The following is a 26138-nucleotide window of genomic DNA, read 5'->3' as shown; positions in this document are numbered from 1 at the left end:
AGGTTGTAATATGGCCTTTCTTTCCGTGGCTTTCCCGGTGATTGTATCCACGTACCGCTACTATCAAGGAGTTCTGAACAACAGAATACATTATGTATTTCTGCTCTTTGAATAAATTTGCAACCTGAAGGCATCTATTTTTAATGGAGCACCTGTGATATGGTTCAGGTTCAGCCCATGTCTTTTTTCAATGCTAGCACTGATGTTGTGTAAGTTCTCTTGATGAGAGGATCCTTTAAAATTGGAATGGCTTCCTATTGATGGGTCTTTTCTGCTTGTTAGCGACATGGCTTACTTGTTACTCCACTTTTTGTCTCTTGTTATTTCTGATGATGAGCCTGTCCGAGTTTTTTTTTTCTCATTATTTCACTCACTGTGCAGTCCTCAAGATGACATTTTCTTTAAGATGTTTTCCTCTGTGTTGTCAATGTGGTTTACAGTAACTGGAATGAGTTCTGCAAATCAGCTTACTAAAGGAATCACTCAATAGGGTTTGACGTATATAAGGTATTGGATAATTGTGGGCTGAGATGTATTTGTAATGCAAGGCCATGGGAAGGAATTGATAGGATGGCGTTTCAAACAACAGTAGTAAAGGCTAGAGAAGGATGAGCTGTCCTTGTATGTGAAGGGGAAAGGACATTTTAGATGTGTATAGCTCATTATACAGACAACTGAATAGCCTTATTTTATTAACCCTTTGGATGCAGGGAGATGGATATCTGTGTTGTGAATACATGCAAAAAAGGTCCAAACTGAGTTTAAAAATGGTTTATTATTATACATTTTGGGGATGGAAAAAGGCTTTCAGTATAAACCAGGTGTATTAGCTCTTCTATGTACTTTCCATTTTTTTAAAAATAATATATAATAATATAACAATCACCAAAATAAAAGCTAAAACAGTTCGGGAGAATTGAAAAATTGGGACCCTCGTTGATTTTGTCAAAATGTTTGAGCATTGCATTAGCCATGGCAAAATGTGTAGAAAAATGTGTAGAATTGCAGGAAACAATCTTGAAAACTGCTAAATTCTCTCTGCTGCCAAGATGGGGGGCCTCTAAAATGTCTTACCCGGATTGAACCCAGTCGCATTGATTGCCAAGCCTCCTGCCACTCCCACCATCTAAGCCCCTTATATATCCAGAGAAAAACCTCTACTGTTTGTGATATAAATCCAGGTTCTGTATTATTAATACTGTGCTCCTCTCCTCTTTCTCTCCTGTCAGATGGGATCCACTCTGTGTCGGCCCAGTGTCTGCTCCAGGTCACCATCATCACAGACGAGATGCTCTCCAACAGCATCACACTGCGATTGGCCAACACTTCCCAGGAGCACTTCCTGTCCCTGCTATTGGCCCAGTTCCTGGAGGGCGTGGCCCGTGTGCTGTCAGCTGACCGCGAGGACGTGGTGGTGTTCAACATCCAGGATGACACGGACGTCAGCGCCCGCATCCTCAACGTCAGCCTGTCTGTTGCCGTGCCCTCGCACAGGGAGGACCCGCCCGGGGGAGGAGGGGGGCGCGACAGGGTGGGCAGAGGGGCATCAGGGGCCAGTGGTGGGGCAGAGTTCTTTGGGTCTGAGGAGCTTCAAGAGAGGCTGTACCTGAACCGCAGCCTGCTGGCCCATATCTCTTCCCAGCAGGTGCTGCCCTTCGATGACAACATCTGCCTGCGAGAGCCCTGTGAGAACTACATGAAGTGTGTGTCTGTGTTGAAGTTCGACAGCCTGGCACCCTTTGTGGCGTCCGACACCATCCTGTTCCGGCCCATCCACCCCATCGCCGGGCTGCGCTGCCGCTGCCCCACGGGCTTCACAGGAGACTACTGTGAGACAGAGATCGACCTGTGCTACTCCAAACCCTGCGGAGCCCACGGCCTGTGTCGCAGCAGAGAGGGAGGCTACACCTGCGAGTGCCTCAATGACTATACTGGTGAGTGACCTCTCTCTGGATTTGATGTTTCATAACATATTAAGAAAGTTCACTTCGTAGATATAAACTGTCCTTAAATACATCTAAAAGCATTGTATTTGGCTCAAAATGTTCTCTAAGACCTAAACCTCAATTAGAGTTGTACACAAATGGTGTGACCATTGAGTAAGTTGAGCAAGCTGAACTCCTAGGTATAACATTGGATGGTCAATTATCATGGTAAAGTCATATTATCATACAAAGTCATACCACCCTGCATACCACTGCTGGCTTGCTTCTGAAGCTAAGCAGCGTTGGTCCTGGTCAATCCCTGGATGGGAGACCAGATGCTGCTAGAAGTGGTGTTGGAGGGCCAGTAGGAGGCACTCTTTCCTCTGGTCTAAAAATATCCCAATGCCCCAGGGCAGTGATTGGGGACACTGCCCTGTGTAGGGTGCTGTCTTTCAGATGGGACGTTAAACGGGTGTCCTGACTCTCTGAGGTCATTAAAGATCCCATGGCATTTATCGTAAGAGTAGGGGGTGTTAACCCCGGTGTCCTGGCTAAATTCCAAATCTGGCCCTCAAACCATCACGGTCACCTAATAATCCCCAGTTTACAATTGGCTCATTCATCCCCCTCCTCTCCCCTGTAGCTATTCCCCAGGTCGTTGCAGCAAATGAGAACGTGTTCTCAGTCAACTTACCTGGTAAAATAACGGAAAAAATAAAAAATAAATATTGACAAAGTTGTTGTGAAGATGGGGTACGTTTCTTATAAAACACAAAAAACAACTGTACTAGTTGTTCAGGCCTGGTCTTGTCCCATTTTGATTACTGTCTGGTAATATGGTCAAGTGCAGCAAAGAAAGACCTAGCAAAGCTGCAGCTGGTTCAGTACAGAGCAGCACACCTTGTCCTTAACTGCACATACAGAACTAACATCAACAGCATGCATGCCGGTCTTTCCTGGTTGAGGGTTGACGAGAGAGTAACTGCTTCTCGTCTAGTTTTTACGAGAAATATTACTGTGACAAATTACAGATTGTCTGCATAATCAAATAACATTCAGCTCAGACACATTACATACCCCACAACACATGCCACCAGGGGTCCAAAATGAATTCACAGCAACGCAGTTTTATACAGAGCCATGATCGCATGGAACCCCCTTCCATCTCTAATTACTCAAGCAAACTGAAAAATTACCTTTTAAAAACAGATTCAACGACAACTCATGGAATGGCAGGGACTGTGAGGGGAAACACACAAGCGCACTGTAACACACCATTTTTTTAGTTACGTTGTTTGTATAATTTTGTTGTTGTATTTTGAATTTGTGTAACTGTCCTTGTGTATCAGTGATTTTAGTACTTGCCATGTTTTTTGTGGACCCCAGGAAGAGTAGCTGTTGCTTTTGCAAAAGCTAATGCGGATTCGAATAAATAAATGAACAAACGTACATTTCACATAGAAAACCACTTGCACATACGTTCAACATTTTTCATCTCCTGTATTTTATAGTGAATAGCCTCATTCCGGTCATAGACACAACAATGACAATATGCAACGACATCATTCTTGCCACATGGTCATAAAGTTCCTTTTCATATCTAATGTCCCATGGGAAATTCTATGGATGTATACATCATCAGTCATTCATGTCATCCTACCCTCGGGTCTATATATTGACCCTGACATGTTACAGCCTGGCTAAAGGCCTATACAGTGATGGAACCCATTCAGCTGGACAGGCAGTGTGATGACTAGTTGATTTAATAATCCCTAGACCAATTAGGTGGGACTGCGTTAAACATGCGCCAGCCGGTTAACTGTTCATACTTCCTACCCTTCCCCACTGTTGGAGAGAATGAAAAGTGAGTAAAAACCATACATCTCAATCCAGCAGGGATCAATGGAAGATTATGAACGGGTAAAAAGGAAGTATGTGTAGGAGGAAGTCTGGATCAACGACACATTCTGTTTTTGTTGAGCTAACATCAGGGTCTTACAATATGAGTCCTTTGAAGACAGGCCAGGTCCATTATGGTGCACCAGAGTGTGGTATTGTCACAGATGGAACAAGATGTCTCACAGGATATATAAATCTGAAGCAAATATGGTGGGAGATGATGGAGCTAGATGAAACTTGGCTGACATTCTGCACATTTTCAGTATCGATTTAAACATTCAATCTCAATACAGTTTTCTGTTCCCAAACTAGAATCTGCTATGAACAGGGTGCACTAAGAACTGTAGACTTAACCAAAGTTTCAAAAAATTGCGTTGTTCCGAGTGCAAGGGCGAATTGAGTTACTGCGCACTTCACAGAGAAGGCGTTCCCTAATGAAAATATGACAAAACATGGCAATAGGATCTCGCTAGGTCGTCCTTGGCTCTGCCCACCACCTTGCTTTTTCTGCCCGTTATGCTTAATTTGCTCCCATTGGAAAAGATGCTGACGATATATCTTTGGTTAGTTACAGGTATCTTTGGTATTGCCTTCCTGGGGCCTCTCTTGGCCTGAGGTCCTGTAGAGCTTGTAGCATTACAGGGATGAGTGTGTCTGAGAGGGGGAAAACAATAGTAATTTGGCTGGTCAGCAGCAGAGTATCTCTGGGAGGAATAATGGAAGGAAGTGCTGAATTATGTATGGCTACAGATGGAGAGGGAGAAAGAGAGTGCGCCGCCTTGTCTTAATAATGCCCCCTGGTAAAAAATACCTAGAATTGAAAAGTGTAACAAAGAATACGCTGTAGAGACGGGCTGTGAGGATTGGTGCAAAGGAAGAACTTTTAAAATGTTCAATTTTTTGAAGATACTGAGGTACTCTAATGCTAAGCAATTACTATCTCAGCCTCAATCTCAAATGGGTCTTCTTTTTCCACTTAAAGCAGATTTAGGAAGGAAAGATGTGCACACTGCTCCAAATATTATGCATATCAGGAAAATATCAAAGACGATCTGGTTTCTCTCTGCTGAAGGTGAGAGAAGTAGACAAACTAAGAGTGGATGGGGAGAATGAGAAGGGAATGGAAATATGCTAATATGAGTGATTACCAGAGTTTTTACCCTCTGCTTTATCTGATGGTTATGGAGTTGTATGAGTTCATTTCACCCAAGCCCTGCTCTCTCCCTATGTGACATATACTATGTTCTTTAAAGTTAACCGCTGTTCTAGTTGGATAAAATCATGAAATGTGGTTGGATTCTCGCTCCTTTCTAGAAAGATGGATTCAGTTTTTAAAGGGTTGCTCTTACAAGTACATAATTGTCACTTTTACTAGACCATTGGGTTATCTCCATTTAATAAACAGCGTATACAGTTTAAAACCATACCCTCTTGTGTGGTTCAAATCTTGGCAAGACCAGACCTTCTTTTTTACAAATCACTATGATAATATTGACTGTCAAGCAATGCGTTTTTGTAGATCTGTGTTTCTGGTTTAGGTTAGCTAGCTAGGTAGAGGGTGTTTTTAGTTTTGTTTGGCTTCAGATATTCTCTGCAGCAATACAGTGAGGGACTCGTATCCACCACCACCACATTTTGAAATGCAACGATCTCTATATGTTATCATCTCTAGATATGATACCCTCAATTAACCCCGCAGTCTGCACTCCAATTCATTTCACAGATAGAATGCCCCTTTCAGGATCTGCTGCCTATGTTTTAGGATATCATATTGACTTTGGAATTCCCTCCAGGTCTATGCAGCTAATTAAATGGGCCACCGGCACTGATTACAATGGTGATCAATTATAGTGGTAGTCTCTTATGGTCTCTTCAGTGGATTAGACACTTAAGGGTATCTTCTATATTATGCTAAATCAATGTATTTATTTTTTATTTAACCTTTATTTAACTAGGCAAGTAATTTACAATGACGGCCAAACCCTAACCCGGATGACGCTGGGCCAACTGTGCGCTGCCCTATGGGACTCCCAATCACGGCCGGTTGTGATACAGCCTGGAATCGAACCAGGGTCTGTAGTGAGCACTGAGATGCAGTGCCTTAGACTGCCACGCCACTCGGGAGCCCAATGTAAAGAGTGTTTCTGCCACTTCCATTGGACACATTCTGATTGTGTGGGAGAACATAATATGTTGTTCTAATAGTGAGTGGGTGTCACTGAGGTTCAGGTTGAGGACCACTCTTTCACATGGTCCATACTGCTGTGGGTGTGTGAGAGCTGAACTGTGGAGGATGATGGTGTGCGTGAGCCATGTCAACTCAGCAGAGTGATCCTCATCAATCTCACTTAGATCAGGGTCTGTACCGCGTTGAGCGGGCTAGCTCATTTCAACTTCATCTACTGGGTGTGCCTACCTGCTGGGTAATCACAGTAGTAATATGATCAAGACATGCAGTATGCCTGTGTTAGCGTGATTCATAAATCATAAACTTTTGCCTTGCTCTAATATTTGCTCAAACAAAGCCTCTGAGAGAGCAGTCAATCTCTCCTCTCCAGATCTATCCCAGACTAGGCTGGGTTGATGGGGATGTCCTGGATGCAATCTACAGCTCCTGTTGTTCAACATGACTGACTGTTGGATTTGACACTCTCCCACTGTGCTGAGAGCCACTGTGTATGGGTGTGGGGGGTCAATTGGCTGCTCTATGAGTGTGTGTGTGTGTGTGTGTGTGTGGGTGCTGAATTGCCTACTCCATGTGGGTGGGTAGGTAATTGCTGTGTGTGCGCTCGCATATGTATGTGTGTCTGTGTTCCCATGCTTGTGTGTGGTGTGGAACTACAGGGGCCCGTGGGCGTTGCCAGATGGCAGTATGATGGAAAGCGAGAAAAAATAACAGAGCAGAGCAGCCATCAATTTCACTCATATTGGGAAGGACTGAGCGAATGATTAAGCCTGGCTGACTCAGTCTGGTACAGGACAAATGGACTGAGAATACTCACATACAACAACCTACTTTTAGCTCTTACCTTTAACATGCTTTATATACCATCTCCTCAGCTCCAATCTCACTACAGTATAGTGCGCTGCAGCATATTTCTACACACACTCGGCCCCATATATGAAAGGAGGCCCCAGTACAACACGGTTGTTGCTGCTTCAGACTTTTACTTTGATCTAATCAAGCACTTCTTTATGTTGTGGTTAGTTCTATCAGTAGCCTATAGCACACAACTGCTGAAAGCTTTATATTTCAGTGTTTGATGTTGTATTAATCAATTAAAAAATCAAAGCATGTCGTAGGAATGCCTCATGGAAAGCCTCCAATATTACACCAACTGAATTTGAATTTGGCAGATCATAGGATTGTGTTTGGTGAGATATTAGATACTGTTGTTCATATAACGCTCCTACAGTCTCGGTTTTAGTCCACTCACCTCTGGTCTGGCTAGTTCTAAAAAGCAGCAGTGTTGTTTCGTGTAAGCCTGTCATCTGGTCCAGGTTCATCGCCTGGCAGGTGGCGTAAAGCACTACTTCAGTGTTTTGGGGTATCTGTACCATTTATATTTTTGACAACTTTTGCTTCATTACATTCCTAAAGAAAATAATGTAATTTTTACTCCATACATTTTCCTCTGACACCCTAAAGTACTTTTATGCTTAGCAGGACAGGAAAATTGTACAATTCATGCACTTATCAAAAGAACATCCCTGGTCCTCCCTACTGCCTCTGATCTGGCGGACTCACTAAACACAAATGATTAGTTTGTAAAGATGTCTGAGTGTTGGAGCGTTCCCCTGGCTACTTTTGATACAAGTATATTTTAGCAATTACATTTACTTTTGATACTTAAGTATATTTAAAAACAAATACTTTTAGTTTTTTACTCAAGTAGTATAGACTGGGTGACATTCACTTTTACTTGAGTCATTTCCTATTAAGGTATCTTTACTTTTACTAAAGTATGACAATTGGGTACTTTTTCCACCACTGCACCTGGCCCATGCTACAGTGTGTTTGGCGGGGTGGGATCACAATTATGCCACTCTTTCACCTTCACTACTAGTGACTGGAATCAGTGGATGGGATATAGAAAAATGTTTTATATACCATCACCCCTACCTGATTTACATGGTAGTCACACCAGGTTAGCTGCAACTGAATAAATGAAGTGTATTCTTCCAGCAAACTGTCAGTATGATTGGTGGGTTGGTGTTGTGTTGAGTAAGCCCTGTCGATAGTGCCAGGAGCGTGTAGTGTTGTCGTCCCAGCGTTATCTTAACTCTTGTATGCCTTCACGTCCTTAGGGAGAAACTGCCCATCTGAGGACTCTCTACCACTCTGTTTCACTTAGGAGAGGAGACCATGCGTTTCAGTTACCTAGCAGCACAGAAACGCCCGTTTCCATTTTAGATCTGTAAAGGGGTCTCAGCAGGAGGAGTTAGTTACAGCCCGTCATTTAATCCCCCTGTTTCTTCACACACCATTGTTTTAAAAGACGCAGCTGAACAATTACACTAATCTAAGGATCATGTGAATTAGTCATGGTAATCATTGTCTCTGTTATCACCGCATTAGATTAAATAAAGATTAGTGGAGGTGATGCCAGCTATGGGCTGAGACTGAAAGGTTTCTGTGTGTGCCTATTCTTCTGGTGACTCTTATCTATTGTGTGATTCATTGGCTGTTGTTGTGTTTGATAAGCACCTCTGTCTCACCTCTGCTGAAGAGAACAGAACCCCATTTTTTATTTTTTTTTGTTTAAATCTGAGTGCCTTGTCAACTGGGGAGATTTGATATGGTGGTTGGAGACGAGGCGTGTGTGTGGCATTAGTGTGTTGTAATTGGTTTAATAAGGTTACCCTTTCAAGTCCCTCATGAAAACATTACATGTTAATATATGGTAAAATCTGAGGAGAAATCCAACAAACCTACTTTCCTTTTGGAAATGCTTGTATTTCAAAGTGCCACATGATTTTATAGGTACATTTTGTCAAGTTCTCCACAGTATAATGCTTTCAGAGCTTTTGAATTGCCGGTTTTATATCTATTGGATTGCCACAAAATGGTACACTTTCTCTCATTGATATTTACCATGCTTGAGTAGTTTAAAGTGTGTGGTGTGTCTCCTCTTGCCTAAAACTGGTCCCATTTTCACAGCCTTAATGATTCATATTTGCAGTAAACAGAGAGTTGGAGAGGGCAGGGGTAGTAAATGCTTCCAAAAAATGGATTTTCAAGCTCCTCACATGGCCCAGCTCACCTAGCAACCGAGAGCTGTTGTTCCAGAACCCTGCACCTGTTGTGGGAGGGCGTCCCAGAGGGATGCCTGACAGAAAAACATTGGCCCTGTTTATTCCCAGGTTACCGTATAGACAACAGAACAGGCTCAGGTGACTGCAGGGTGGAGACCGGATGCTCACTATAATGTCTCTTACTGTCTTCTGTACAGTTTCTGGATAGGTACTTACATGGGGTATAGCCAGTACAGTTAATGTGTGTAGCTGAGCTGGTAGGCATTTTGATGTAAACAGAATGCTACTATTTCTCCTTTCTGAGTGTTAGAAGATTTTTCTACCATAAAAAAATACGTAATTTTTGATCTGCGTATGATTGTAACTGTATAAAGAAGAACACATCACATTTAACTTTGAAGCCTCCTCAGTGAAAATGAGGCCACTGTAGAGCCCAAGCTGACTTTAGAGGAAGTTGAAGACTATCCCAGTGGCCCGTTTCCTACAGTAGCCCAGCGTTGGCTACACCACATCAAGCCCTGACTAATGTCCCCTCTTCCCCTGATTTGTTTAAAGAGACAGAAGTAACTTTTTGCCTGAGGCGAGTCACTGATTAATTTCCTCACGACTCATGCAGTTAGTTTTTTCCCACTCATGCAGTTAGTGTGTTTTCTACTAGCGGTAGCCAAGTGTCCCCAAGCGCCATCAACAAGGAAACAACAAATTGTCATAGTTCGCCAGGGTAAAGTGACTGTTCTTCTGCCTGTGTAGCACACCACGGTACAATACTGTCATGGCAATGCATCATAGGATAACATCCACATCTTATCAAAGCTTAATCCATAATGACCACAATGACCTTGCAGTTGGGTGAATGAATGGATACACCCTACAACAGTAGTAAAACAAAGGGTTCCCTTAATTGTCTTAGACTGAGAATCCTGTGATTGGCTGTAGGATGTACAACACAAGCCCTGTGTGTGTGTGTGTGTGTGTAGTCTATAGAGATGTTGTCTTTTTCTGTGTGGTGTGAACAGTACAGTAACTCTACACACAGTGGAAGTGTTCTGCACTGCCGAGTGCCTCTGACACACATTCCAACTCTTGCAAGGAGGCGTGCATTCTCGCCATAGCAACCGCAGCTTCTCATCCAGAGACTGGAGACCAATAGAAGTTGTAAGCAGTGCGCTACATGATGCATGAAGGCTTACTAACAGTTCCCCATTGCCATAGCACTCTCTGTCTCTCTCTCTGTCTGACTTTCTCTCTTTTTGTCCTGTTCACTGTCTGAAATCTGTCTCTTCCTTGCTGCGTCCTTTGACCTCTTCTCACCGTCTTTGCCTCTCTCACACATTCCCTCCCTCTCGGAGAAGGCTCGTGGTAAGTGCTGGAGGCATAATGCATCTTGTCTTGACCCATGTTAAACCGCAGCAGTAGTCTGGTGAGAATAGACACTAGTGAAGTTGAACTGGAAGGGAGGACCAATTTCTTTCTTTTTTTACCCACAGACTGTCCAGGGCTGGCATTGAAATTTGTCACCTTGATAGTTGTAATTCTGACTGGTCTCTCTTTCCCTTCCCCCTCTCTCTCTACCCCTCTCTCTTCCTCCAGGCAAGCGGTGTGAGCTATCGTCCCGCTCCGGGCGCTGCGGCCCAGCTGTGTGTAAGAATGGGGGCACCTGTGTGAACCTGCTGGTGGGGGGGTTCAAGTGTGAGTGCCCATCTGGCGGTTATGAAAAGCCCTACTGTGAGATGACCACCAGGAACTTCCCCCTGCAGTCCTTCCTCACCTTCAAGGGACTCCGCCAGCGCTTCCACTTCACCCTCTCCCTCTCGTAAGAACAACTATTACCCCACACAGTGGGACATTGTGCCATCTCAATCATTCACTTTCGTAGTACAAAGTAGCTCCCTAAATATAGTACTGTGAGTCACTCCTCTACACCTCTCTCGTTCTTCCTCTCACCACTCCACCCTCTCTCTCTCTTTTTTTATGACTCCTCTCGAACATTACTCTTGCGCTCTCTTTAAATGATCACTTTCTACATTCCACCACTGCTCTCATACGCTCACGCCTCTTTACGGCCTTCCTCCCCTCTCATTTACATAAGCTTCCTGGGGTTTCATAAGTTATTAAATCATTTGATAGCCGTAGTCTTTAAAAGGCTAATCTTCTCTTGCTGGGTTTGGGTTCCCTGAGCATGGTGAGTATCATGGTGAGTATCATGGTGAGAGAGGTTTCTAATGGGGTCTGTAGACTTACTTTTTCTGGAATGGCACCTTGTGTAACCGGGGACATTAATCTGAGACCCAGGAGTCTGATCTGATTACATTCAGTGGTCACTTTGAGCTTTGAGTCAGCGCTTGGCCTATTTCTCCTCTGTCTGTCTCGCTCATCAAGGTGAAGCTGGAGATATGCAACACACAGTCGGGCCTTAGGATTAAATCAAATGTTATTGGTCACATACACATGGTTAGCAGATGTTAATGTGAGTGTAGCGAAATGCTTGTGCTTCTTCTTCCGACAGTGCAGTAATATCTAACAATTCCCCAACAACCTAATGCACACAATCTAAAGAGGTGAATGCGGCACAGATGGTATAAAATACAGTATAAGTCAAACGTTATTTGACACATGCTCCGAATACAACAGGTATTACAGTGAAATGATGAATACAACGGGTGTAGACCTTACAGTGAAATGAAATGGGGGGGGGTTACAAATAGTCTGGGTAGAAATTTGATTAGCTGTTCTGGAGTCTTTAGAAGCCTCTTGGACCAAGACTTGGCACTCCGGTACCGCTCTCCGCTAGCAGAGAGGACAGTCTCAAATCAAGTTTATTTGTCACATGCGCCGAATACAACCGGTGTAGACCTTACAGTGAAATGCGTGTGTGTGTGTAGGTAAGTAAAGAAATAAAACAACATTAAAAATACATTTGAAAAAAGAGTAGCAAGGCTATATACAGACACCTGTTAGTCAGGCTTATTGAGGTAGTATTACATGTAGGTATCGTTAAAGTGACTGTGCATATATGATGAACAGAGTAGCAGAAGCATAAAAAGAGGGGTTGGCGGGTGGTGGGACACAATGCAGATAGCCTGGTTAGCCAATGTGCGGGAGCACTGGTTGGTCGGGCCAATTTAGGTAGTATGTACATGATTGTATAGTTAAAGTGACTATGCATATAAGATGAACAGAGAGTAGCAGCAGTGTAAAAGAGGGGTTGGGGGGGTGGCTCACAATGCAAATAGTCTATCCCTCAACGTAACCAAGACTAAGGAGACCATGAGTCTTATGGTTTGGGGGTAAAAACTGTTGAGAAGTCTTTTTGTCCTAGACTTGGCACTCCGGTACTGCTTGCCATGCGGTAGTAGAGAGAACAGTCTATAACTGGGATGGCTGGGGTCTTTGACAATTTGTAGGGCCTTCCTCTGACACCGCCTGGTATAGAGGTCCTGGATGGCAGGCAGTTTTGCCCCAGTGATGTACTGGGCCATACGCACTACCCTCTGAAGTGCCTTGCGGTCGGAGGCTGAGCAATTGCCGTACCAGGCAGTGATGCAACCGGTCAGGATGCTCTCGATGTTGCAGATGTAGAACCTTTTGAGGATCTCAGGACCCATACCAAATCTTTTTAGTTTCCTGAGGGGGAATAGGCTTTGTCGTGCCCTCTTCACAACTGTCTTGGTGTATTTGGAACATTCTAGTTTGTTGTTGATGTGGACACCAAGGAATTTGAAGCTCTCAACCTGCTCCAATACAGCCCCGTCGATGAGAATGGGGACGTGCTCGGTGCTCCTTTTCCTGTAGTCCACAATCATCTCCTTAGTCTTGGTTACGTTGAGGGATAGGTTGTTATTCTGGCACCACCCGGCCAGGTCTCTGACCTCCTCCCTATAGGCTGTCTTGTCGGTGATCAGGCATCCCACTGTTGTGTCGTCAGCAAATTTAATGATGGTGTTGGAGTCGTGCCTGGCCATGCAGTCGTGGGTGAACAGGGAGTACAGGAGGGGACTGAGCACGCACCCCTGGGGAGTTCCAGTGTTGAGGATCATCGTGGCAGATGTGTTGCTACCTACCCTCACCACCTGGGGGCGGCCTGTCAGGAAGTCCAGGATATAGTTGCAGAGGGAGGTGTTTATTCCCAGGATCCTTAGCTTGGTGATGAGCTTTGAGGGTACTATGGTGTTGAACGCTGAGCTGTAGTCAATGAACAGCATTCTCACATAGGTGTTCCTTTTGTCCAGGTGGGAAAGGGCAGTGTGGGTGGTATGCAAATTGGAGTGGGTCTAGGGTTTCTGGGATAATGGTGTTGATGTGAGCCATTACCAGCCTTTCAAAGAACTTCATGGCTACGGATGTGAGTGCTACTGGTCTGTCGTCATTTAGGCAGGTTGCCTTTGTGTTCTTGGGCACAGGGACTATGGTGGTCTGCTTGAAGCATGTTGGTATTACAGACTCAATCAGGGACATGTTGAAAATGTCAGTGAAGCCACCTGCAGTTGGTCAGCACATGCCCGGAGCACACGTCCTGGTAATCCGTCTGGCCCCGCAGCCTTGTGTATGTTGACCTGTTTAATGGTCTTACTCACGTAAGACGGTGAGCGTGATCACAGAGTCGTCCAGAACAGCTGATGCTCTCATGCATGCCTCAGTGTTGCTTGCCTCGAAGCGAGCATAGAAGTGATTTAGCACGTCTGGTAGGCTCATGTCACTGGGCAGCTCACGGCTGTGCTTCCCTTTTGTAGTCTGTAATAGTTTGAAAGCCCTGCCACATGCGATGAGCGTCGGAGCCGGTGTAGTATGATTCAATCTTAGCCCTGTATTGACGCTTTGCCTGTTTGATGGTTCGTCGCAGGGCATTGTGGGATTTCTTGTAAGCTTCCGGGTTAGAGTCCCACCCTTGAAAGCAGCAGCTCTACCCTTTAGCTCAGTGCGAATGTTGCCTGTTATCCATGGCTTCTGGTTGGGGTATGTACGTACAGTCACTGTGGGGACAACGTCCTCAATGCACTTATTGATAAAGCCAGTGACTGATGTGGTGTATTCCTCAATGTCATCGGAAGAATCCCGGAACATGTTCCAGTCTGTGATAGCAAAGCAGTCCTGCAGTTTAGCATCTGCTTCATCTAACCATTTTTTAATAGATCGAGTCACTGGTGCTTCCTGTTTTAATTTTTGCTTGTAAGCAGGAATCAGGAGGATAGAGTTGTGGTCGGATTTACCAAATGGAGGGCGAGGGAGAGCTTTGTACGCGTCTCTGTGTGTGGAGTACAGGTGATCTAGAATTTTGTTCCCTCTAGTTGCACATTTAACATGTTGATAGAGATTTGGTAGAACTGATTTAAATTTCCCTGCATTAAATCTCCGGCCACTAGGAGCGGCGCCTCTGGGTGAGCGGTTTCCTGTTTGCTTATTTCCTTATACAGCTGACTGAGTGCGGTCTTAGTGCCAGCATCCGTCTGTGGTGGTAAATAAACAGCCACGAAAAGTATAGCTGAGAACTCTCTAGGCAAGTAGTGTGGCCTGCAGTTTATCACAATATACTCTACTTCAGGCGAGTAAAGTCTAGAGACTTCCTTAGATTTCGTGCACCAGCTGTTTTATACAAATATGCACAGACCACTCCCCCTCGTCTTACCGGAGTGTGCTGTTCTATCTTGCCGGTGCAGCGTGTATCCCGCTAGATGAATATCCATGTCGTCATTCAGCCACGATTCTGTGAAACATAGGATATTACAGTTTTTGATGTCCCGTTGGTAGGATATTCGTGATCTTACCTCATCTAGTTGATTGTCCAATGATTGCACATTGGCAAGTAATATAGTTCAGTTATCTTTGCCTTCTTGGGTACAGGAACAATGGTGGCCATCTTGAAGCAGTGGGGACCACAGACTGGGATTGGGAGCGATTTGAATATGTCCGTAGACACTCCAGCCAGCTGGTCTGTGCATGCTCTGAGGACGTGGCAAGGGATGCCGTCTGGGCCAGTAGCCTTGCGAGGGTTAACAGGTTTAAATGTTTTACTCATGTCGGCCACGGAGAATAGGGGGGCGCGCAGTCCTTGTTAGCGTGCCTCGGCGGTGGCATTGTATTATCCTCAAAGTGGGCAAATAAGGTGTTTTAGTTTGTCTGGAAGTGTGACGTCGGTGTCCGTGACGGGGCTGGTGTTATTTTTGTAGTCCTTGATTTCCTGTAGACCCTGCCACATACGTCTTGTGTCTGAGCCATTGAATTGCAACTCCACTTTGTCTCTGTAATGGCATTTTGCTTGTTTGATTTCCTTGTGGAGGGAAAAGCTATACTGTTTATATTCAGCCATATTCCCAGACCTTTTTCCACCTTTTTACATGTGCGTGCGCATATGAGATGAACTCCTACACCTAGGGCACTTTCATCCTGGTATGCCTTGATATTTTGGGAACATGTATTTGCTCTCAATTAACGACCATCCAGTTTTATATGAGCACGAAATCATAATGGTGTCATTTGTCTGATACAGGTAGAGCAAGTTGTATTTCTAGTCCAACATCAAGGACTAGTATCTTGTGCGATGTAGCCAGGGGATGGTGGTGCTTAAATAAAACAGATGAGTAACACTGAACACAGTCGATCATGGATGTACATTCATGTAAATGAGACACGGGTACACTAATTTGAATGAAATGCTCCATCCCAAGTGACAATAAAAGCACTACCGTGGGTGTAATATCCCATCATAGCAAAGACAATACCCCCAGTTGCTATCACTGTAAAATTACATGGCCAATTTTTATATACATTTGTGATGTTTTCTCACTCTAGAAGTTCTTGGCAGGGCTTGAAACTAGCCATTAATGAGTAGTGGTGATAATGATATGCCTTTGTGAGTTTTATGGAAGTGGTGGCCTTTGTTTAAATGTAGCTCAGATGGCAGTCTTTTGGATCTCTTTCTTAAAAGCCTTGGCCTGTAGTTCCCAGATTGCTCCCAGAGCTGTGAAGTAGGTGGTGTGTAAAGCTGTGCATATAACAGCTAACACCCAGCAGGCTGTCTATCAGGGCGCTCTGTTACCTGAACCTGGCTTGATCAGGTTACTGTGGTAAAGAGCTTTTCTCATGGGGAACCTCAGTGAGGTGGAGCCTATAGACTGCACTACAGTAGAGCAAGAGTTAGCAGGAAGAGGAAATTGTGAGTTGGAAGTGTGTCTGTTACCAGAAACAGCCTTAGTAGCAACATTTGTGTCACATATTTTAATAATACCTCTCACATGGTTAGTATTCATGTCAGGTTTTGGCCATCTATAGACTTCCTCAATGCACATGTCTAATACAGTCACATCAACTTGCCATTATACCATGGCCCTTGGCCCTTCCACATGTCAATATGTGTAGACTGGTTGTTAACTTTGCTAATGGCAGTCTAATGTGACATATATAATGTTGCCAGAGGAGTCAGTTATGGTTGATTTCACTCAGTCCGGGGGGGGGGGGGGGGGGGGGGTCTGGAAGCTGTGTGCACAAGCCTTGGAAACCTATTCGTTGATGACAAGAAGGCCAAGCCATAGAGGAAAATAAATAATATTTCTAGATGCTAACCATAATAAACAACACAAGATTTTCTGTTTCAAACCAAATCCAACTGTATTTGTCATATGCTTCTTAAACAACAGGTGTAGACTAACAGTGAAATGCTTACTTACGGGGCCCTTCCCAACACAGCAAATAGAAAAATTATAGAAAGATAATAACACAAGGAATAAATACACAATGAGTAACGATAACTTAGCTATATAGATGGGTTACCAGTACCGAGTCAATGTGCAGGGTAATTGAGGTAAATACATACAAGTATGTGGAAACCCCTTCAAATTAGTGGATTCGGCTATTTGAGCCACACGGTGCTGACAGCACACAGCCATGCAACCTCCATAGAAAAACATTGTCAGTAGAATGAACATACTGAAGAGCTCATTGACTTTCAACGTGGCACCGTCCGATAGGGTGCCACCTTTCCAACAAGTCAGTTTGTCAAATTTCTGCCCTGCTAGAGCTGCCGTGGTCAACTGTAAGTGCTGTTATTTTGAAGTGGAAATGTCTAGGAGCAACAACGGCTCAGCCATGAAGTGGTAGGCCACACAAGCTCACAGAACGGGACCGCTGCGTGCTGAAGCGCATAGCGCATAAAAATCTAATGTCCTAGATTGCAACACTCACTCCCGAGTTTCAAACGGTCTCTGGAAGCAACGTCAGCACAAGAACTGTTCGTCGAGAGCTTCATGAAATGGGTTTCCATGGCCGAGCAGCTGCACACAAGCCTAAGATAACCATGTGCAATGCCAAGCGTCGACTGGAGTGGTGTAAAGCTCGTCGCCATTGGACTCTGGAGCAGTGGAAACGCATTCTCTGGAGTGAAGAATCACGCTTCACCATCTGGAAGTCCGACGGACAAATCTGGGTTTGGCAGATGCCAGAATAATGATACCTGCCCGAATGCATAGTGCCAACTATCGTTTGGTGGTGGAGGAATAATGGTCTGGGGCTGTTTTTCATGCTTTGGGCTAGGCCCTTTTAGTTCCAGTGAAGGGAAATCTTAACGTTACAGCATACACTGACATTCTCAACGATTCTGTCCTTCCAACTTTGTGGCAACAGTTTAGGGAATGCTCTTTCCTGTTTCAGCTTGACAATGCCCACGTGCACAAAGCGAAGTCCATACAGAAAAGGTTTGTTGAGATCGGTGTGGATGAACTTGACTGGTCTGCACAGAGCCCTGACCACAACCCCATCAAACATCTTTGGTATGAATTAGAATGCCGACTTAGAGCCAGGACTAATCGCCCAACATCAGTGCCCGACCTCACTAATGCTCTTGTGGCTGAATGGAAGCAAGTCCCCGCAGCAATGTTCCAACATCTAGTGGAAAGCGTTCCAAGTAGCTATTTGGTTAACTACTTAGCAGTCTTATGGCTTTGGTGTAGAAGCTGTTTAGGGTCCTGTTGGTTCCAGACTTGGTGCATCGGTACCGCTTGCGGTGCAGTAGTAGAGATAAGTCGTACACATTATGCCGTACACATTACCCTCTGTAGCGCCTTGCGTTCGGATGTCAAGCAGTTATCATACCAAGTAGTAATGCAGCCAGTCAAGATGCTCTCAATGGTGCAGCTGTATCTTTGCCAAATCTTTTTGTGCCTTCTTCACGACTGTGTTGGTGTGTGTGGACCTTGTTAATTCCGTAGTGATGTGGAGAGTGAGCATCTTGAAGCTCCCGACCCGGTCCACTACAGCCCCGTCACAATGGATGGGAGCGTGCTCGTCCCTCCGTTTACTGTAATCCATGATCATCTCCTTTGTCTGGCTGATGTTGAGAGAAAGGTTGTTGTCCTGGCGCCACACTGCCTGGTTTCTGACTTCCTCCCTATAGGCTTCCTCATCGTCGTCTGTGATCAGGCCTACCACCGTTGTGTCGTCAGCAAACTTAATGACGGTTTTGCAGTCGTGCGTGGCCATGCAGTCATGGGTGAACATGTTTGAGATATTCAGTGCTATTGTAATCAGTTGGTGCGTTTTGTTTTTCTCCTCTTCCCTCTTGTCTGAGGTCATGATTATCATTCTCCTCAGTAAGCAGGTCAGCATTGCTGTGCCCCATGGCTACACTCTGGGATAATGCATGCACGCTCACACACTGGCACACACACACACACACACACACATAGCCTCACAACATTTACCAATGTGCTCTGAAAGCGTCCTGAGAGACTGTATTTAGATCTCTGGAATCTCTCCCTCATTTATAATAAGAAAGTAGGCTTCATCCGTCTGACACGGTCTCCATCTGAACAGGCAGATGCGGACTACAAGCGCCAACGAGTCACACCAGTAACACAGACGACAGGGATCTCAGTTCTCCCACAGATGTTCAGAATGTTCCAAATGTAAAACGGAGCACATCCACTGTTTGGTCCCCTGGGACATGAATGAGGGGAAATGATTTTCTGGTTCTATAATTTTCTGGCAACTTCTGCATTTGGCCTGGACTGCCGGCAATATCATTATGTAAGGTAACACGGTGTCACACATGAGCTTTTTACCTTTGTGGTGAATCAAATTAAGACACCTCAGAACTCGGTGACCCAATGAGTTGGCTACCCAGACTATTTGCATTGCCCCCGCTCTCCACACCACTGCCACTCTCTGTTGTCATCTGTGCATAGTCACTTTAATTAACTCTACCTACATACTACCTCAACTAACAGGTGCCCCCGCACATTGACTCTGTACCGGCACCCCCCTGTATATATTGTTATTTTTTACTGCTGCTTTAATCACTTGTTACAGTTATCTCTTATTCTTATCCTTATCTTTTGAAACGGCACTGTTGGTTAGGCGCTCGTAAGTAAGCATTTCACTGTAAGGTCAACACCTGTTGTATTTGGCGCATGTGACTAATCAAATTTGATTTGATTTTTGATTAGATTTTTTAATAGAGCTGGTGCCGTCTTTTTTCTATGCCCTGTCTGTCAGAGAACAGTGGTCGTGGTGGTTAACCCTGTTGGGTGCTCAGTGATATGTGGAAAATTGCAGCGTTATTACATTTTGTCCTCTCTGCTCCTCAATGGGGAATCACTAGGGACAGTGCATCAATATGCCCTCCTAGTAACCTAATGGGAAAGGAAAAATGTTTCCTGGTGTGTTCATAATCTGTATCCTCTGCTATAATAGGGCATGTCAGTCAGTATATTGTACGTCTGTCTGTCTTGTGGCGAGGGTACTGGATGGGGTTCTAGACATGATATTGATACAGAACCATTTAGACATGTTTTTCAGCACTGAATGTTCAATGTGGTTGAACCCCCCCCACAAAGACCCTTCCTCAGTGAAAAGACTGTTGTTTACTCTCTTAGTCTTTGGCTGTGAATGTACACTCTGAGCCCTGTTTTTTTTCTGTCTTCCAGATTTGCCACAAAGGAGCCAAATGGTTTGTTACTCTACAATGGCCGCTTCAACGAGAAACACGATTTCATCGCTGTGGAAATCATTAACGAGCAGATCCAGCTCACCTTCTCTGCTGGTAGGAGGGACTTCTGTTAGTGCACGTCAACCAATTAATCCCAAATCTTGGTTGTTAATATGTGATGGTGATGGTGACAAGTTTTGGCACGAGCCCTGATCCAATGATGTGTGAATAACCTTTGCTGACTTGTTCTTTTTTTTAGGTGAGACCAAGACGACTGTGTCGCCCTACATCCTTGGAGGTGTCAGTGATGGCCAGTGGCATGTGGTGCAAGTTCACTACTACAACAAGGTACGTCGGGGAAAACCTGGGCGAGAACCAGTCTATAAAGTATAAACTGGTTCAACACTAGACAAAACACAGATTTGCTGGGTCTGGGAAATTTTATTTTACCTTTATTTAACTAGGCAAGTCAGTTAAGAACAAATTCTTATTTTCAATGACGGCCTAGGAACAGTGCCAAGGAACAACTGCCTGTTCAGGGGCAGAACGACAGATTTGTACCTTGTCAGCTCAGAGATTTGAACTTGCAACCTTCTGGTTACTAGTCCAACACTCTAACCACTAGGCTACCCTGCCGCCCCATATACAGTAACTTGAGTCAGACTAGGCTACTGAAAAGGCCCATTATAGACTTGGCTTTATCAGACCTCACTTTGAAGCACTGAGCAGGAGGACGAAGAGCAGGTCATTTCCAACATCAGTACAGTACATGCCTAAACTGAATTATGTTTGTCTTTTACCACAGACTTGAAATATGAGACATACAAGACATATTTTCTTAACATGTTTGGCCTGCAATTGACTTGTATAATTGATTTATGGATGTTGTGTAGTGTTTTTTAGATCTGGATATAGATTTTTACTCTGTACTTCGTGTCCTGTTGACATCCATTTATACTAGATCAGCTGTACTTCATCAAGTGTCTGACGGCGCTAGTCTATAGAGTGATGAGAGTCAGGATTCTAGCTGGACCACACTGGGAGAAGAATACCCACGGTCCTCTGTGGATGTTTTCACTTTGCTGCATCCTGTCAGAACTGCTGCTGTGTCATTCCAGAGAACCGTTGATGGGACAGTGGAATGTGCAGTGTGCCAGACAGACATAGGAGGAATGAGAGAGAGCTAGAGAGATGGAGGGGGATGAGACAGATGGATAAAGAGCGAGAGAGACACTAGAAAAGGGTGGGAGGAATGTTTTCACAGCTATGCTCAGAGTATATGTTGGAGAAAATAGAACTCATACAAACAAGACATTTTTCCTTGACGACGGCTTCAACTTTTTTTATTTCCATATCAATCAGTGAAGAATGTATGGAACTCTAACCCACTACCCCTTGTCCCTTATCCCCATCCTTTTCAGCCCCCCCCCCCCCCCCCCCCCCCCCCCCAGACCAACACACAGGATGTTACATTTTGGTCTATTCAGAAAGTCACTTTGCATCATAAAGCTGTTGCCAGGCAACCCCCTCCTAGTGTGGATATTCTATTCATGGTCTATAATAACAGGGCCATGTCAGATTCAGCCAGCAGAATGTGAGGGAACACAACATCTCGTGGGCCATTGGAGGAAAAGTCTTTGGTTCCCATCAAAGCGGGGACATTATTCTTTCATTAATCACTTTGTTACAAACCAACAAGTCCAATGAAAGTCTCCATCGCTTGTTTTATTGTGACCTATTCGTTTTTGGATTAAACAGACAGTAACAGTCTCCAGTGACCTACAGAAGTGCTTCCTCTTGAGTGCCCACTGCTCACACAACGCCTTTTATGACCTGTTTTCTTTTCTATCATATTTTACCAGCTAGTTTCCTACTCATCTTTAGCACAATACAAACATGAACTCAATAATAGAACAAGCATAATTTTAAGCAGAGGCGCAGACCAATGGAAGGGACATTTTCCTAGATAACTGCCCAGAGTTTTGGTTGAACTAACCCCCCCCCCCCCCCGCCGCCGCTGCTGCAGCATTGTCTCATTGGTCCAGATCCAGCGAGTCATAGAGGTAGAATGATGGCTCCTCCCCTCTGAGGTATCTCACGCCGACCGGCTCACCCCGGCCTGTCCCTGTCCACGGGGGGGTGGGTGGGATGAGGTGGGGGCATTTTAGATTGAAATGTGCCTTTCAGGGGAGAGGGGGAGTGTGGAGAATGGCAATGACCACTGCTTTTGTGCTGGGCTCGGCCTCCAAAGGGACCAGAGGCAGTGAATGATGCGGCCCCGGGGAAGGTGCCCTGCTCTCTGTTCACCAGCAAGGAGAGAAAAACAGGGCGGGAGAGGAGCAAAAGGAGGAAAAGAAAGGCGAGAGAGGTTTTGACTTGGGCTTTGAGCGGGACACTGCGCTTCAGGGCTAACCTCTGTGGTTGCTATGGTGTTTCCAGTCAGACCTAATATTACTGTTGTTTGCTCCCATGCTCCTCCTGTCCATCCCTGTCATCGTGGATAACAATGAACTCATATTCCCATGTTTCCCTGTCACCCCGCTGTAATGAGGGGAACAGTGTTTTAATGTAGTCCTGAGTAAGTATGCTCTCCAATCAGCTCTGACAGGCCGGGGCTTTGTGTAGCAGACTGAGCGGCTGACAGACATTAGCAGGGAGTCATTATAGCAGAGTCAACAGCCATGACTGATGATTGCTGCTGGGAGCGATGGCCCAATGCGTAGGTCAGTGAACGAACCAGAGAATTTGGACCAGTCTGTTCCGGACCTTTCTCAACTGAGGGGAACCGTGGAAAAGAGCGTGTCGGGTGATTTGGTTTGTGACCATTCTAACAGATCATCTCACACTGCAGGTTTGTTTGTCCCAACAAATTAGTTTCCCATTGCCTCACAAGGGGTCAACTAAAGGACTAAGACATTTTGGTCAACAGGTTTAGAGGTTCTTTCTACCGTTCTAGTAGCCGGTGTGTTGTGAATAATGAAATCCATCTGCACATATTTCAGACTCAAATCAGCAAAGCAAATAATCCTATTTGCCAGTTATTAGATACGATAATAATGCCTAATGGGAGACAGATGAGGTGTTTAAAGAGGAGGGCTAATATTTGATCAGTGCAGTGGAACAATGTAATTAAGTCTCCATCCTCTCAGAGGCAGCCAAGTGTGATCACAAGATCCACAATGAGCTCCTCTAGTATTCAGCTCCTCACAGACAGCCCCTCAATGGGACAGCTGTATTAATAGCATGCTGCAAGCACAGATATAATCTAATCTACTCACTGGATAGGATACAGGGTTGGAATGAGAACCATGTGAGGGAGATGTGGCAGTGCCTCTGTCTGCAGTGCTCCTTGGAAAAGGGATGGGGCTCTGTCATGACCTACAATATTACAGCTGATGTGTTATGCCAGCAGTGTGTGTAAGGTCCACCTATACTCCATTTGTCTGGTCTGTATTCTTAGCCCCATTTGATTAAAGGGCTCAGACAGTTATTATGGCTCTGCAGGAATATGTAGACCAATCATAATTGTAATTTATGATAATTTTATGCTATGAATAAAATTAGCTAAATATATTTTTGTTAAGAAGATACCTTTTTTTTTTTTTTTATCACAACCCCCCCCCCCCCCCCCCCCCCAAATTACATGTATTCCGCAGCTCTCAACAATCAGACCACCCAGGAGAGAGCAACACTAATCGCTCAGTAACCCACGCTACTGAGCGATTAGAGCTATTTGAGGTCGGTTCAATTTTGGTTTAGGTTATTTTCTTTAAAATTTAAATGTGGGTTGAATACTGTAACAACACAGAATAAAACAATTAAAAGTCCCATGATGGTAGTGACTGTCCATTACTGCTTATCATTGATTATCTTTTATTCACATTACGTAAAATATTCATAGTAAAAAAATGTATTTGTTTTAATTTCACATTTATTTAACAAGGTAGGCAAGTTGAGAACACGTTCTCATTCACAATTGCGACCTGGCAAAGATAAAGCAAAGCAGTTCGACACATACAACAACACAGTTACACATGGAGTAAAACAAACATACAGTCAATAATACAGTAGAAAAATATGTCTATATACAATGTGAGCAAATGAGGTGAGATAAGGGCGGTAAAGTCAATAAATAGGCCATGGTGGCGAAGTAAATACAATATAGCAATTAAAACACTGGAATGGTAGATTTGACAGTAGATGAGTGTGCAAAGTAGAAATACTGGGGTACAAAGGAGCAAAATAAATAAATACAGTAGGGGAAGAGGTAGTTGTTTGGGCTAATTATAGATGGGCTATGTACAGGTGCAGTAATCTGTGAGCTGCTCTGACAGCTGGTGCTTAAAGCTAGTGAGGGAGATAAGTGTTTCCAGTTTCAGAGATTTTTGTAGTTCGTTCCAGTCATTGGCAGCAGAGAACTGGAAGGAGAGGTGGCCAAAGGAGGAATTGGCTTTGGGGGTGACAAGTGAGATATACCTGCTAGAACGCGTGCTACGGGTGGGTGCAGCTATGGTGACCAGCGAGCGGTCACCATAAGGCGGGACTTTACCTAGCAGGGTCTTGTAGATGACCTGGAGCCAGTGGGTTTGGCGACGAGTATGAAGCGAGGGCCAGCTAACGAGAGTGTACAGGTCGCAGTGGTGGGTAGTATATGGGGCTTTGGTGACAAAACGGATGGCACTGTGATAAACTGCATCCAATTTGTTGAGTAGGGTGTTGGAGGCTATTTTGTAAATTTTGTAAAAGTCGAGATCGACCATCTTGATCGCGCATTCTTCCATCTCTTCTTTCCCTCTGTGTCAGCTCCACACATACCGGACAAGTTGGCGGCGCAATAGGTTATGGTCATTGTAGTTAATTACAATGTTTTCTGCACTAAACTATGTAGAATATTGGCCTGTTGGAATCTACAACTCCAATCTACATCGCACAGTTCGGGCTTGATCTGATTTCTCTCTAAAGGACTGAGCTTGAGCTCACAGAAAAAAAAGAAAAGTAATGGAATTCAAATAATTGAACCGATGTTGGTCAATTAGCTGTTTAAAAAACTAAAAATAATCGACATCGCTCAACACAAGACCGCACTGCACATGGAGACTATTCCTATATGCTCTGTCCATAGCTCAGTGCCCAGGCCTGGTCAGTCAACAGTGGGATGGTGGTCAGTGGTGGTTACCCCTCTCATTACAGTGTTGCTAGCCACTGCTGACACAAGCTCTAACCGGGCTGACGGTCTATATGAGCTCTGTGTGACCTCGGGAAACGCTTGTGTTTGAAAAGAGGTTGTGACCTTTATTGACGGGATCGTTATTCTACCCCTCCGCCCCTCCTTGTCTTGTTTCTCCCTCCATTGATTCCTCACACAATGAAAGAGATCCTTTGTGCTGAAGAAGACCGTCACTGTGCTGTTGAGCAGGGCTTTTCTACCGTGTGTGTGCTGTTGAGCAGGGCTTTTCCACCGTGTGTGTGCTGTTGAGCAGGGCTTTTCCGCCGTGTGTGTGCTGTTGAGCAGGGCTTTTCCGCCGTGTGTGTGCTGTTGAGCAAGGCTTTTCCGCCGTGTGTGTGCTGTTGAGCAGGGCTTTTCCGCCATGTGTGTGCTGTTGAGCAGGGCTTTTCCGCCGTGTGTTTGCTGTTGAGCAGGGCTTTTCCGCCATGTGTGTGCTGTTGGTTATGTGTCAGGCTTTGACTTAAACTGTGGGTGTTTGGCTTTAAATTATTGAAGCACTGAAAACATTGAGATAAATTGGGGTGATGTTCCAGAATACTGTAGGGCTGAATATAAAAGCTGACTTTTCTTTTCAGAATTTATTCAAACTTTTCATTAGGGTTGTTAAAGCTTCTTGAAGCTCTTGACTTGAGAAAATCCTTCTCTAGGGTGAACGTTTCAATGACAAAGTAGATGGTGAGTGTTTTTGATTTTTAATGCTAGTTTTTATGCTTAGTATTTTGCATTTGAAAAATAAGTGTGATTACTGAGTTTTTGACACCTTGTTAGACAGGATTGGTTATGATCACACTGATATACTGAGATGTGTGGCACAACTTCACACTACCTTCAGGCAGACAAGCTATCTATTTATGTGCTGAGCAACCAAAAATGCTTGACAGTGACACATACAAACAATAAATTGGATATTCTGAGA

General features: G+C 44.6%; 1 protein-coding gene across 4 annotated transcripts in view; it reads left to right on the top strand.

Moving 5' to 3' along the window:
• Window positions 1-26138, top strand: part of celsr2 (cadherin, EGF LAG seven-pass G-type receptor 2) — a 79437-nt gene that overhangs the window by 31400 nt on the left and 21899 nt on the right. For all 4 annotated transcript variants that reach the window (XM_021569344.3, XM_021569343.3, XM_021569342.3 and 1 more), the window contains exons 2-5: window positions 1230-1934; window positions 10671-10893; window positions 19994-20109; window positions 20255-20343. In XM_021569344.3, coding sequence (XP_021425019.3) covers window positions 1230-1934; window positions 10671-10893; window positions 19994-20109; window positions 20255-20343 — 1133 coding nt within the window. The remainder of the gene's footprint in view (window positions 1-1229; window positions 1935-10670; window positions 10894-19993; window positions 20110-20254; window positions 20344-26138) is intronic.

This window comes from Oncorhynchus mykiss, chromosome 17 (genome assembly GCF_057628025.1).
Source record: "Oncorhynchus mykiss isolate SJ-2025 chromosome 17, ASM5762802v1, whole genome shotgun sequence".
NCBI classification, from domain to species: Eukaryota; Metazoa; Chordata; class Actinopteri; order Salmoniformes; family Salmonidae; genus Oncorhynchus; species Oncorhynchus mykiss.
This window is presented reverse-complemented; position numbering and strand designations above follow the sequence as displayed.